Source organism: Simochromis diagramma, unplaced genomic scaffold (assembly GCF_900408965.1).
Source record: "Simochromis diagramma unplaced genomic scaffold, fSimDia1.1 OVJJ01000205.1, whole genome shotgun sequence".
NCBI lineage: Eukaryota > Metazoa > Chordata > Actinopteri > Cichliformes > Cichlidae > Simochromis > Simochromis diagramma.
Window position 1 is genome coordinate 12,004,518 of NW_024386782.1, and position 13,339 is coordinate 12,017,856.

The following is a 13,339-nucleotide window of genomic DNA, read 5'->3' on the forward strand; positions in this document are numbered from 1 at the left end:
TGTTTGTTTGAGTCGCAGTTTTAGTGAAATGTACTTTGTTGTGTTCATAGACAATTTGTAAGCATTTTTGTTTGGTGACCTGAGAGTCAGTCCTTTGGTTACGTGATTTGAGGCAAAGGCAAATAATGTTTTATATAAATGTTGTTTATTTCATGTATAAAAACATCCTCATGGTTTAACTGAGCTTCGTTATTTTGACCTCTCTGCCGTATATATTGCTCGACCACACTTGTCCTCATGCTCGTTCTAAACTTGGCTTTTGGCTGGTTTAACCTGACACCTGTAGAAACCCTTTGAAAACATTAAACAAAACTGAGGGGGGTTTGTTAGAGTGGTGACCTTTGTCTCCCTCTGCCACATTCTAGTTTTTGTTTTTCTTTACTGGAAGAGTACAGCAGCAGTTTACTATTATTACATGCAAATATGGAAGTAAGTTGCTGCTGCCAGACTGCGATCTCAGACTGTTTGATCCTTATCAGTGCTGGCAGAGGGAAGAAAGGGAACCAGTTAAATCGAACCCTTCTCTGACCTCCTCTCTCTCTCCTTCTCCTTCCCTCATTTGCCTGGTGTGTATGTGGCTACACTGCTCCTCCTGTATATTTTTTGCTTACATGATTTTCCCTCCAAAAAAGTTCCCATGATGCACGGTGGTACTCCAGCCACTGTGTCTGCAGCCACCACATCTGCCACAAGCGTTCCCTTCGCAACTGCCTCCACCAATCAGGTTTGCACCTCTACCTCCTCAGTCTCTCTCTCTCTCCCTATCTATCTATCTATCTATCTATCTATCTATCTATCTATCTATCTATCTATCTATCTATCTATCTATCTATCTATCTATCTATCTATCTATCTATCTATCTATCTATCTATCTATCTATCTATCTATCTATCTATCTATCTATCTATCTATCTATCTATCTATCTATCTATCTATCTATCTATCTATCTATCTCAGTGCACATGGATAATCTGGGAATGCTTGTGTGTTAATGCAAGGGTTGGGTAAACAGCAGGACTCCCTCTTGTTGGCCTACACTACAGTCCAACATAAAGTTTTGTGAACACAAGCAGTGCTATAAACTAGTAGTACTTGTCCATTTTAACTATAACTCTTTTTCTTAGATTATATACCTGTGTTTAAAAAGAGCAAACAAAAACAACAACAACAAAAACATGCTGTATTGTATTTTAATGTGTGTCCTCATTGTAACCTCGATTTTTGTCCTTTCCCATTTTGAGGACTCTTCCTTATCAAAGTTGACTTCCAACGAATACATGCAATTGGTATGTATGAGGCAGTGTTTTTTCCCCACATTTTTAGAGCCATTTGCACAGCTTGTGCAATAGTTGCTATCTGTGCCCTTTGGTGCTTTGCTTTTTTTTTCCCTCTCTTTTTTTTCTGCTGCTTCTTCCAGCACGTAAAGCAAAGCTTTACCATATTCTTTGTGTTAAAAAGCTGGACATACTCATTATTAATGTCAGGAAAAAAAAGTTATAAAATCAGTCTGTAAGATGACTTGCTGCGTGTTTAAGTTCAGTTCTGTTGGAGGCGTTTTTTTGTAAGCAGCAAGCTGCATTGCATAATCATAGGTTTCCATTAAACAGGATTGATGAACAGTCGAGATGAACCATTATGCAGCTGTTCTTCATCCTGGACTAGTTTTATGCATTTTACCGAGGCGTGCAGGTCAACAACATGGAGGACTTAGATTTGCATGGGGGAAGCCACCTTACTGACAGTTTCCCATCCACCTCCCCCGCCCCAAACTCCCACCTCGTGTCTCCCTTCCTTTTACTCCTCCTCTCTCCCTGCTATCCAGAAGTGTCTGCATCAGTTGTGCCACAACTGTAGCCAAATTGCTTTTTTTTCCCCAGCTTGTCATATTTGTCTCTTTGTTTTTTCCAGCAATAACTTCATCTTAATGCGAGGAGATGATGTTAAAATATGTTGATCTGTACTTATTTGCGCCGGCCAGCCTCAGCTTTGTCCGTTTTCGCGTCAACATCCTTCATTTGATCTCTTGTCTGTTGTTCTATCCCCAGATTCCAATAATATCTGCAGATCATCTGAGTAGTCACAAGTACTTGACTCAGATGTAGTTCCTCTCAAGAACAGTGAGTTCCTATTTCAACCCTCACATTTTCTCTATTCATCACAAGTTGTTTGGTTTTTTTTTTCTCCATTTGTGTGACTCATATTATCTGCTTCAAGTTTCCCTTGAATTTGTATGCGCACAGAGCTTCTAACCACATTTTACCATCAGTTTGATTTAAGCTAAATCCACCGTCTCTTGCAGATCAAATGAATGTGTGCTGGCACCGTCCAAGCCAAAAAAAAAAGAGTTCAGCCTTTATGTACATAACCTTCAGAATGTCAAGCAGTGGGACAAGGAGGGTCTGCCACGTCTCATCACACGTGAAAACATCAAGGGTACAACACATGATCTGTGCCATCTTCCCACATATCAATGTCAAGAAGAATTTGCTGTCAAATTCAACATCCAGCTGAGAGAAGAGCATATCTTGTTGCCAGGGTCGGCGTGTCTCTCTCCCCCCCTCTGTGGGGGAAACGTTCACATGATACCTCTGTGTCGGATTGAATCATAGCACTCAGTTTCTTCTAGTTATTATTATTATTATTACCGCATGCACAGAAGGTCAAGAGCGTTGTTACATGAGACGACATCAAGTGCTGGTACAATAGTAGACCAAGATTTCCTTTCCTTTTTTATTTGTTCTGCTTTATTATTATTATTATTTTTCATTTTTTTTAATTGATAGCCATATTTCAGCGTTTACAAGAGTAATGCAAACATGCACCTTGAATTTGAATTGAAATCTGAAAGGCACAATGATTTTAACAGGATTTTATTCGCCAAATGAATTAGGCATGTACAGTATTGTGTTTTTACAGCTACTAGTGAAACTAGATGTTGACATGAGGGTCTTGGACATATGAATGTTCTGGGTAAACCAACATACCTGTGTACCTTGAAAGCACAGCCAGGCTAGCTTTTCTCACCTCGTTATGTGCTATAAAGGCCATACAGCTAAAACCAGAGTGTTATCTCAGCAGTGTTATTTGTTTACCGAAGGTAAAAGTTTTGTATGGCTCTTTTTTTTTTTCTTTTTTTGTATTGTTTTGTTTTTAAAAATCTCCATTGTGAGTGTTTTTTAACTTTTTCTTTTCTCAAATTAATCAGTTTTAGAAGTGGGTTTCTTGCCAAATCAATTTGTTTGGTATTTGATGTTTTTTTTGTTCCTTTTTGTTTGTTTAGAATCAGTAATGGAGGGTTTTTCTAAAGTTTGTCATAACTCTTTTTCATAGACTAGTGTTGTTTTTCCTTCTTGGAATTAAGTCGCTGGACAAGTCCATTGACTCTAAAGCCTGGCAAAGTAGAGGGTGTAGCTTCAATTGACATTGCGTTACCGTGTTTCCCCCTCTTGTAAAGAGGAGCAGCTCTTAAACTGTGTCTCCCAAGAAGCACTGTTGAGCCATGTGTGGATGCGAACTTTAAACAACAAGCCCAAAGGTCTAGTAGGTCATTTAAACCACATGTGCACTTGAACGATTATTTGTCCAGTCGCCATATTTTAATTTCACATCCCATCCCAAGTGAACTTTCATTTTTGATTTTCTGAGGAAGTACAACACGTTCAAACGTTTGCCTTGTATCTCATGCAAAAACACAAAGGTTTTCATCCACGCATAGATCTGACTATGGAAACCAAAGCACAGTTTGTTTTTTTTCTCTCAAACTTATCCACAGTGGGTGAATACAGAGACATCTCTGCAGAGGCTGAAACAATTAAGGAAAAAGGTTTATCATCTTTCATTCATGTGTCTTGATTTATGTTTTTCACAGCAGCGTGTCTTTACCGATTGTAATGTACCTAACAAAGCCTTAGATTACAGTTAATGGGTCCTCGCCCAATCAAATGTACTCTCAATCACCGTGCAGGTAAAGAACACCAATGATGTTTTATAGTTCTCTCACATGCCGCTTATGATCTTTTTTTCTCTCTCTCTCGCTCTGTAACAATAACAATTACTCTCTTAAATTTCATTGAACTTATGTGTTATGTACTACTTAAGAATTTGAATCTATTTGATGTATGTAGTTTTAGATTATTTTTCTTTTTTTTGTTGTTTTGTTTTTGCCTTACTATATATTACTTGACAACATTGATATAGCCGTTGTAGATGTTGAGGTAGAATGACATTCATAACTTTTTTCAAACCATATAAATGATAATGTGTTAGTTTTAAATATTCACTTCATTCATATAGCTGGATGTCTTTTTCAGTTGTGTTACATTGTCAGTTAATTTTTTGTTGTTGTTGTTGATGAGAAGACTTTTTGATACGAGGAACGAGATCAATTGATTTGCTGCACAGCAGCGGTCTCTGAGTTTAACAAGAAAAAAAACAACAAAAAAATCAAACACAAACACACACACACACAAAAACTATTTTAACCAACTTAAATTTTTCCTTGTAACATGTCGAGATCATGTTTGAAAATACTATATTGTACTGAAATTCAGACTGTCCATGTTTTAGAGTAAAAATTATTTTCTACTGTATCCATTTCAAAGAGATATGTAATTTTGTTTTTGTTTGAATATTTCTTAAGTTTGCCCTGAATGTCAGGCCAAAACGAGCATTGAGATTTGACGGGTGTTCGGATGTTCGATAGATAGCGAGATTAGGAGCGAGGAAGCAGAGGCGTCTGTTTTCCCGAGGAATCAGAAATGCTGCAGATTATGAGTTCGAACCTAAGGGACGAAGGTTGTCTTTTTGCACTTCTGTATATAGTCAAATGAACAGAGAAAAAAATGTGTATCATATTGAGATATTATTTTGAATAAAAAAAGATCTATAATTATAAGGAATTTTGTTAGATTAATTTAAATTCTTAAATTAGAAGACCAGCTAAAAGAAAAAAAAATGCTTGCAAAGAAGGGCACTAGTTTCTTGGCCAATGCATTCAGAGAAAGCTATGCGCTTTTTGTCTTATTTTATAAGTGGCTAGTATTGCCAGGGAATGTTGTAGGGGAGTAGATATCCCCATATCATGCTAACTCCACCCCTCTTGTAGGATGACATATCCAGTAACATTCATATACCATTTGTTGGACTTGGTCACGCAGTATTGCTGCTCCCATGGTACAGCTGATACATGAACCTGTCAAAAATGTGTATTCTATTATAGTTTGATTTGACTGCATGTAAAAGTACAAACACGTAAACAAAAGATAGATATGTAAGGTAATAAGATAACACCTTCAGACTACAGAATACACAACATTTGTTCTTTGTTTTTCAAATTATCCATGCAGTAGATAACATCCACAGTGGGAAGAAGTGATACTTTAGAACAAGTCATCTTACTCTTGTGTGATTAAAATAAAATATTTTCCAAGCAAACTTGTTATTTAAAGAATGAGAAAACATTAGCACTCATCCACCCCCCGGATACATTCTCATAGCCGTATAATTACAGTCCACGCTGACTCACGGGGCAGTTGTTCCTGCTCTTATAGCTGTGCACTCAGCAGGTGAAGGCTCATCACACCAAATGCTTATTTGGCAAATTTAGTCTTTAAAAAAATGAATGTAACAGTCGCCAGACAACATCAGATGTGTTTCTGACTCGAGGCTGCTTTGTATAGTTGCTACAGAACCAAAGCACCATTTTCTCCAAACCACACGTTCAGTCTTCAGGCTGCAACCGAGGTCTCGCTTCCCTGCTGGGCGCACATGTACGCTTTGACTGCTTTTTACTTGTAAGTGCACCCACCCAGTTATGTATTTGCTAACAGTTGCCACACAATAATGTACTATTCTGTCTTCATATTTGTTTATGCACATTTTATTGTTAATTGACTCTTGCTGTATGGATGGAAAAAAAAAATCTGAATAAAACAATATTTGATTTGCTCACGCAACCCTCTGTGTGGTTCTCTGCATCGATGTGAGTGAATGCCACAAAGGTGGAAATTTCAAGTGATGCAAAATCAAATCAACTCATCATCTGATTTCACTTTTAGCAGGGATTTCTTAGGTGAAGAGGACAGCTTATAGTCATTACAGCTGTCTTCTTCTCAAGGGTTCAGGCAATCAAGATAACAATTCTGGAGCAGCTCCGTGGAGAGCAATATATGACATGTTGAAGGTTGCATTAATTGTGCTCAAGGCGATTTTCATGAGATTGCGTGTATTATCTGGGTCAGAAATGATAGTGGTGCTTTTGAATGACACCTATATAATCTCACATAAAGACCTGTGCTTCCTAGTGCATGTAGTTCCCTTCCTAGGGAGAGTGAGTGTGTGTAAATTGCACACCACGAGCACCTAAAAGGAAGATGTTTGCACACTTTATAATTTAAATCTCACCATAGTTAGCCCTGCTGTGTTCCGCATGTCAGATACCTTGCAGCTAACACAGAGCTGGTGCACAGCTTTCCTGCTTCCTCTTAGACTTTCAAGAAGTAGCCTGTATTTGGACAGGTTTGAAAGCAAATGGGGGAAGTTGGATGTGGATAGGTTCTATGAGCTCCATCTATCTATCAATGGTGGACTTGTAGTAGCCCCTCAGCCACTGATGCGGTCAGAGGTTCCAACTCTGGGCTCACAGACACCTTATTGGTGCATAAGAGTTATCAGTTTTTTGGTTTCTGTGCAAATTATCCGGGAAACCCCACTAAGACCTGCACTACTGTAGCCAGCATGTAAGTCAGTATTCCCTGAATTTGTCCAAGGGTCTAACTTGTGGTCATTGTGCACTCAGAAGCAGACAGCAGGAGGAATTGGTATCAACAGGAGCCCAAAACAGTTTCACATTACATAAGTTACCCAACAGAGAGCGAGATGGGTTTTTTATGTAACTGTGGACAGTCTAAGGGTTTCTATCTGAACATATGTGTCTTATTTATGTTGATTTAGGCTTTAAAAACAGTGTTGTGTGATTTGTACTTCCTATGACCCAGGGGCGATTCTAGGATCAGAGCTTTGGGGGTGCTGAGCACTGCCCAGCCAGGCAAGATAAACTTTACTCGTCTCGATGAGACTTCTTCCCTGTCTCTGTCAGTCCCTGCATCCTTAAATGTCTCCAGTTGTCCTGAGTTCTCTCTGACTGTCTCCTTGGTGCATTTAAACCCCTGTTCCTCCCTGTCCTCGTCCTCCGTTGTCTTCGTTTCTGTTATCAGTCATCATAATTTTACAATCTCTGTGCAAGTCTGCAAATTTCTTTATTAAATCATAAGATTCTTAAATTCATCAAGTCTCTCTGTGCCTGGGTCCTCGTCACAAAACATGACATCACTGTTTTGTACATTTTAACACAATTGAATCCCCACATTTGTAAAAGAAAAGCAAAACACTTTTTTAAAAGTCTGTAACAAAACCATCAAATCTGATCAAGGTTATTTAAATGCTGCAAATGAAGAATGGATTGGAATTTTTTAAAAAAAATACATATCCTAACCTTAATTACTGGGGGGAAATGATGCTCATAGTAAATGAGAAGTAAATTGAGTGCATTTTTTGGACAGAGGTTCACTTTTAATGTGTATGTATAATACAATACAGATATATAAAAATACACTCCAAAAATAGAGTCCTTGAAATGTACAAATGTACAAAATATTGATAAAAAAAATTATAATAATGGAGGCAACTTTTCCTATGGTACAATGTATACAATGTATGAAAAGATCTTTACTGCAGATACTACTATGGTTCTGCAGATTTTTTTTCTTTTATTTTAACCTATGTGGCCTCACCTTGAGGTTGGCAAATCTGTCTATCACTTTTGGTGGTCAAGTATCTCAAGCAGTTTAACAGTTTCTGTTGTGCCTGTCACTGTTCCCTCTCTGTTTCCTTACCTGGTTCTTCCTGACCTTGTACTTTCTCCTCACGTTCCCCTCTTTCCTCTCTCCCTCTTTGGACTCACAATCATACACAAATAGATTATAATCAATTAGATTTAAAAAAAAATTACATTAATATGAAAAAAAATATTATTAAGATCACTAATAAAAAAGTCCTCTCTCAGTGTACTTTCAACCAAAAGGCAAATAACCAAACCACATGAACATCTAATAAAATATATAAATATTGAAACACTGATCCAACATTATTCTTGATTGACGGATCATTTGTTCTTACAAGTTTACCTGAATGTGGCTCCTGGGTTTAATATCGGCACATATGACAAAATAAGCAGCTTCTCTCATTCCATTTCAAACAGGACAGTGGCAACAACAGTAGGCTAAAACAATTTTAAGTTTTAGATTTTAAATAGGCTGTATAAAGTTCAATGGGAGCAACAGGGCGGTCAGATGTCGCTGATTTTACTACAGAGCAGGACGGATTGTAGGGATAGCAAATATTGTCGGAAAACACATGTTTAGGTTACCTGGGTGTAATGTTTTTCAGCTAAAAAGAAACATGGTGTGACTCCAACCTAACTATATAAAGAGTAACTGAAGGTTAAATGCAGCTAATATGTCCTGTTTTAAGCCAGGCACTTAAACTTCTGCTCCACTGTGTCTCAGCCAACGTCGCTCTGGCAGCAACGGCGCCAGAGCCAGAGCAGGGGAGAGCTGAGCTGGAACAAACCATTTTGGGAGAGGGGGGGATATCTATACTTTTGTTGTTAAAATGTTACGTCTCAACCAAGTACTGTCTGCTTTTTATATTTTTAGTAGTGTGTCACACAAACAGCAAATATTGTCAGAAAGGTAAGAAATCTTTGGGGGTGCTTTGATTCATTTTGGGGGTGCTGAAACACCCCCCAAAATGGGCTAAAATCGCCCCTGCTATGACCGTACATCCTCATGATGGTTTGATCTTTTCAGGTTATAGCAGCTGATGAGGAACAACAAATGACATAATTCACCTGCATTTGCATTTATTTAAACAAAACTGGAAGAAAACGTGGGAATTTTGAAGTGCATAGAAGAGCCACACAGCTCTGCAGTGTATCACAGAATGGGCGGGGACACAGAAACACTGACTTTTCAGCATAACTGTGATTAGCAGCACATTAGCAGCCCCATATGCACATTGACATTTTATTTTAGTCGTTTTTATTTTATTTTGTGTGATTACGGTGCCAGCGTTCCCTATAAACTATGCAAAGTGGTTACAACTCTTGCATTGTGCATACTGCTTGTTGGTGTATAATTACACCCTTTGCAATACCTACACTTAACACACAAAGCATACAATGCAAACACCCTGGGCCAGCACTGAGTGATGTGACTCCGTCACTTCCCTGCTGCCCTGTTATGTTTCAGGTTTCGTGCTTTGCAAGCTACTGGATTTCCTTTGTGATCATTTAACTATGTATCTATGCCCATGTGGCGCACATGGCGCACACTGACATATGCGCACCGATTACCGACTAACTGGATAATCCCATTACCAGACACATAATTACAGAGTCTACAGCTGCGAGCAGTGACCGTGAATATGAATATGAGGGCAGAGGTCACGCCGATCGGGCCACAGACGTGCATACGACTGCAGTATCGTTCTGTCTGGTCATCTGATTGCTGTGACTGAAGGGTGTCGGCTCCTTTAAGAAAACGGAACTGAAGCCTCGGCTTTTGACGCTGCTCAGGATGTGGGCAGGAAACGCCATGCAAGAGCAGTGAAGCGATCACGCTTCACGGCCGCCGTTGCACAATACAGCGCTATCAAAAATGTGTCTTAATTGAGCACGCTGATGCCCAGGAGCGGCCATTCTCCCCGGATCCGTGCTCCACGGCCCTTACAGCGCACGAGAGGGCGATTTGCCGGCGTGGGATTTGAATCCTATCCGAGCCAGAGGGCAGCCTTCTCAGCCTGCTCGGCTTGAAAACATCGGGGCTGGCCAGCGGGTGGCAGAGAGAGGAGGCTTCGTCGCGGAAAAGGAGGTGTCTGCCTTTTCTTTTTTTAAGAATATATATACATATACCTCTCCGCGGCCATGAGGGAGTACAAAGTGGTTGTTTTGGGGTCGGGCGGAGTCGGCAAATCCGCGCTCACGGTCCAGTTCGTGACGGGCTCCTTCATCGAAAAGTACGACCCCACCATAGAGGATTTCTACAGGAAGGAGATCGAGGTGGACTCGTCCCCGTCGGTGCTGGAGATCCTGGACACGGCGGGGACCGAGCAGTTCGCCTCCATGCGAGACCTGTACATCAAGAACGGCCAGGGCTTTATTCTGGTCTACAGCCTGGTGAACCAGCAGAGCTTTCAGGACATCAAGCCCATGAGAGACCAGATCATCCGAGTAAAGAGGTACGAGAGGGTGCCCATGATCCTGGTGGGAAACAAGGTGGACCTGGAGGGGGAGAGAGAGGTGTCTTCCGGGGAGGGCAAGGCTCTGGCCCAAGAGTGGAACTGCCCGTTTATGGAAACTTCAGCCAAAAATAAAGGATCAGTCGACGAACTGTTTGCAGAGATAGTCAGACAGATGAACTATACAAATGTCCCCAGCGGTGGAGACAAGTGCTGTTCATGTGTCGTGCTCTAAAAGACAAACAAACAAACAAACAAACAAACAGAAACTGTGCATCCGGGCTGTTTGAGCTTTCAAAGTTGTCCTGCAGGCTTTCTTTTTTGTTTTGTTTTTGCAAAAGTATTCTCTCTCCTCACACTGTTGTCTTATTGTTGCACACAAACACACACAGACACACAAAATCCACGACAACAATCAAATATGTATCATATTCTGGAAAAGTGTTTACATGAAAAAGTACTTGAATGTTTGGGGATTTTTTTATAGCTTTGTATATGACACTTCTCTGGAAATGTGCCTCAGTGGGGATGTCTTATTGTGAAACCTAAGAGACACGTGATTTCTGGTTATTTTTGTGTTTTTTCTTCTTTTCAGTTGTACTGTTTATATCTTCTGGGCTGGGGTCTTCTGTCTTGGAGACTGGTTGTTCTTGTGTTTTGGGGCTACTACACCAAATCCCTAGGCTTAAATGGGATTGTTTACCTTTAGGGTCTTTTGGTTTTTTGGAAGGCCTGAAAGTGTAAAAAAAAAAAAAAATACAAATCTGATTAAATTATCAGTCACCACTCAAGCCTTGGACAGGTTGCTCGAATCAATGTCACGTTATCTCTCCAGACAGTAAAGAGTGATCCCAGAGGCACAGACCCACCCGCTAATACTGAAGCCGTGGACTGTGGTGGAGTTCTTTTGCCAGCAAATTTTTTTTTTATTTGTTTTCTCCCCGCCCCCCCTTGTCTCTGGTTTGGTGAAAGTGGATTTATCGTGGAACTTGCACTTAGCTGACGGTGTCCCTCCCCAGTGTGCACAAACGAGGACCTTAGTGCATTGCTGTCGCTGCATGGGGGACGCCGTGACCCCGTGTCAAGTGCCTTCCTAAGAAATCTGTGACTGTGCCAACTCATGAGCCCTACTTCCTCTGCAGTGAGTCATGATGGCAATCAGAACTTTTCTAGCAGTTTTCAATTTACAGTCTAGTTTCACTTGTGCTGAGAATGGGAGGCGCTTCTTCCTACTTTACTGTAAGGAAGCTTCGCTTGTCCTCGACCTGCTGTCCAAAGGGTCAGATTCAGGCCGTTTCTTGAGGTACTACTCCAAGAAGAACAACAGAATAACTTTACCTACTGCAATTCTGGTTCAGTGAATGGAAGCCATGTCTGTATGTATTATCTAGCTGTTTTGTTTAGTTTTTTTCCCTTTCTAAAATGTGACATTCTTTGACTTACCATAATTGTATTTCTCTCTTTGGACAAATCTGCCAATCCAGCTGTCAGTTTGGAAGACTTGTAATACAAAACAGATTTTACGTAACGCTGTGTGCTGTGCCCGTCTGTGCTGAGGATGTGTATATGCGTTATACTTTTGGGGTGTTTTCAATTTGACTCTCACTGTAAACAACTTTAGGGCTGAAACAGGTAGTTGATTAATCCATAAGCAACCGACTGATAATCACAAATCACTGATAACATATGAACTGTGTAGTGGTGCACGGAAATGGGTATAGGATGAGCTGTAAAATAAATAAGAACACGATGCTATGATTTGCTAATCATTTAAAAAAAAAAAAAAGTAAATTAAAAGTAAAGCAAAGACAAATGAAACAGAATTTGAATTTTATGTGGATAAAGCAATAATTTTCCACTTGGAATTTGATGCCAGCTGGTTACAAAAAAGTTGTGACTGTGTTGCATCACCTCTTTCTTTTCTGTTTTTTTCTTTTTCTTTTTTAACACTTTTAAGTGTTTGGCAACCAGAGAAGACAAAATGTTTCATCGTGCTTGCTTGATATGAGAATTAAGCAGTTAAGTGCCAACTTTGTCATATATTATTTTATATGCTGCCAGGTGTTTTGTCTGGACTAAAGGAAGGCCAGGTTTGGCATCCATACTCCTACCACAATCACTGGTGATGGATTTCAGAACATGTTTCTGAGCTCACGCAGTCGCTTCTGCTGCAGAATGTTCTGTATTAAAATGCAGTGCCTCCTGCGGGCCTGAAAATAACAGCCATTCAATAATTGTTTCCAAAACTGACGCACGTGCAGACGTTTCTTTTTTTCCAGATTCTCAGAGTCTTTTACCAACGCACAGCTTTTCCAGTTTTTTGTTGTTTCTATCACTTAACTAACACACACACACACATACATACATACATACATACATACGTATATGTATGTGCAACATTTTAGAACTTGTCTTTGTACTATTTGCACATATAACAGTGTTTAAATGATTTGCAAATGAGTGCATTGTGCTTTTATTTACATTTTACAGCAATTTGAAAAGGAACTCGCAGTGACCGTGGGATTCAGTGGGATGTGCAAAGGGGATATCTTTCAGTTTTGTTGCTTTGTGTTGGTCACACAAAGCAAGTGATTTAAGGATGTCAGTGAATCTGTCAAGCATATTTTTCAGTGCTTTTGGATTTTTATACATATCAATAAAATATTGATTTACAGTATAAACAATCATTAGCTGCACCTCTTAAGCTTTTCTACTATTATTTTCCATGTTAAACAACTGTAACCTTTCTTTGTATTTATATAATGTGTGATTATGTATTTTATTAGGTACACTTTACAAGGATTAGGATGGGCCCTCTTTTACCTTCAGAACGGCTTTAATTCTCCATGGCAAAAAACTGCTCGAACCATTGCTCAGAGATGGTCCATGTTGACATGAGAGCATCACACAGTTGCTGCAGATTTGTCGGCTGCACATCAGTATTGTGAATCTCTTGTTCTGGAAGACAGTAAGCACTTTTTGTGTCAGTATCCAACTTAAATCAACCATACATGCTCAAGACTGACATTTGGTAAGTCTTTC

General features: G+C 39.7%; 2 protein-coding genes across 26 annotated transcripts in view; both read left to right on the plus strand.

Annotated features, from left to right (window-relative positions):
- mbnl1 (muscleblind-like splicing regulator 1) overlaps positions 1 to 5,955 on the plus strand; it is a 40,668-nt gene extending 34,713 nt beyond the window's left edge. For 12 of the 25 annotated variants that reach the window (XM_040022519.1, XM_040022517.1, XM_040022516.1 and 9 more), the window contains 4 exons: positions 633 to 724; positions 1,243 to 1,287; positions 2,047 to 2,118; positions 2,301 to 5,955. In XM_040022519.1, coding sequence (XP_039878453.1) covers positions 633 to 724; positions 1,243 to 1,287; positions 2,047 to 2,103 — 194 coding nt within the window. In that variant the 3' untranslated portion in view covers positions 2,104 to 2,118; positions 2,301 to 5,955. The remainder of the gene's footprint in view (positions 1 to 632; positions 725 to 1,242; positions 1,288 to 2,046; positions 2,119 to 2,300) is intronic. The other 13 variants (XM_040022525.1, XM_040022529.1, XM_040022531.1 and 10 more) reach the window with 3 other exon arrangements.
- Positions 5,956 to 8,786: 2,831 nt separating this feature from the next.
- On the plus strand, positions 8,787 to 12,978 carry LOC120727911 (ras-related protein Rap-2b-like). Its single transcript, XM_040022549.1, has one exon. It carries the CDS (start codon positions 9,984 to 9,986, stop codon positions 10,530 to 10,532), a length of 549 nt encoding a protein of 182 aa, XP_039878483.1. The 5' UTR covers positions 8,787 to 9,983; the 3' UTR covers positions 10,533 to 12,978.
- Positions 12,979 to 13,339: the final 361 nt, after the last annotated feature.

Coding starts and splice junctions, on each gene's coding strand:
- LOC120727911 (XM_040022549.1), top strand. CDS start 9,984: ATGAGGGAGTACAAAGTGGTTGTTTTGGGGTCGGGCGGAGTCGGCAAA.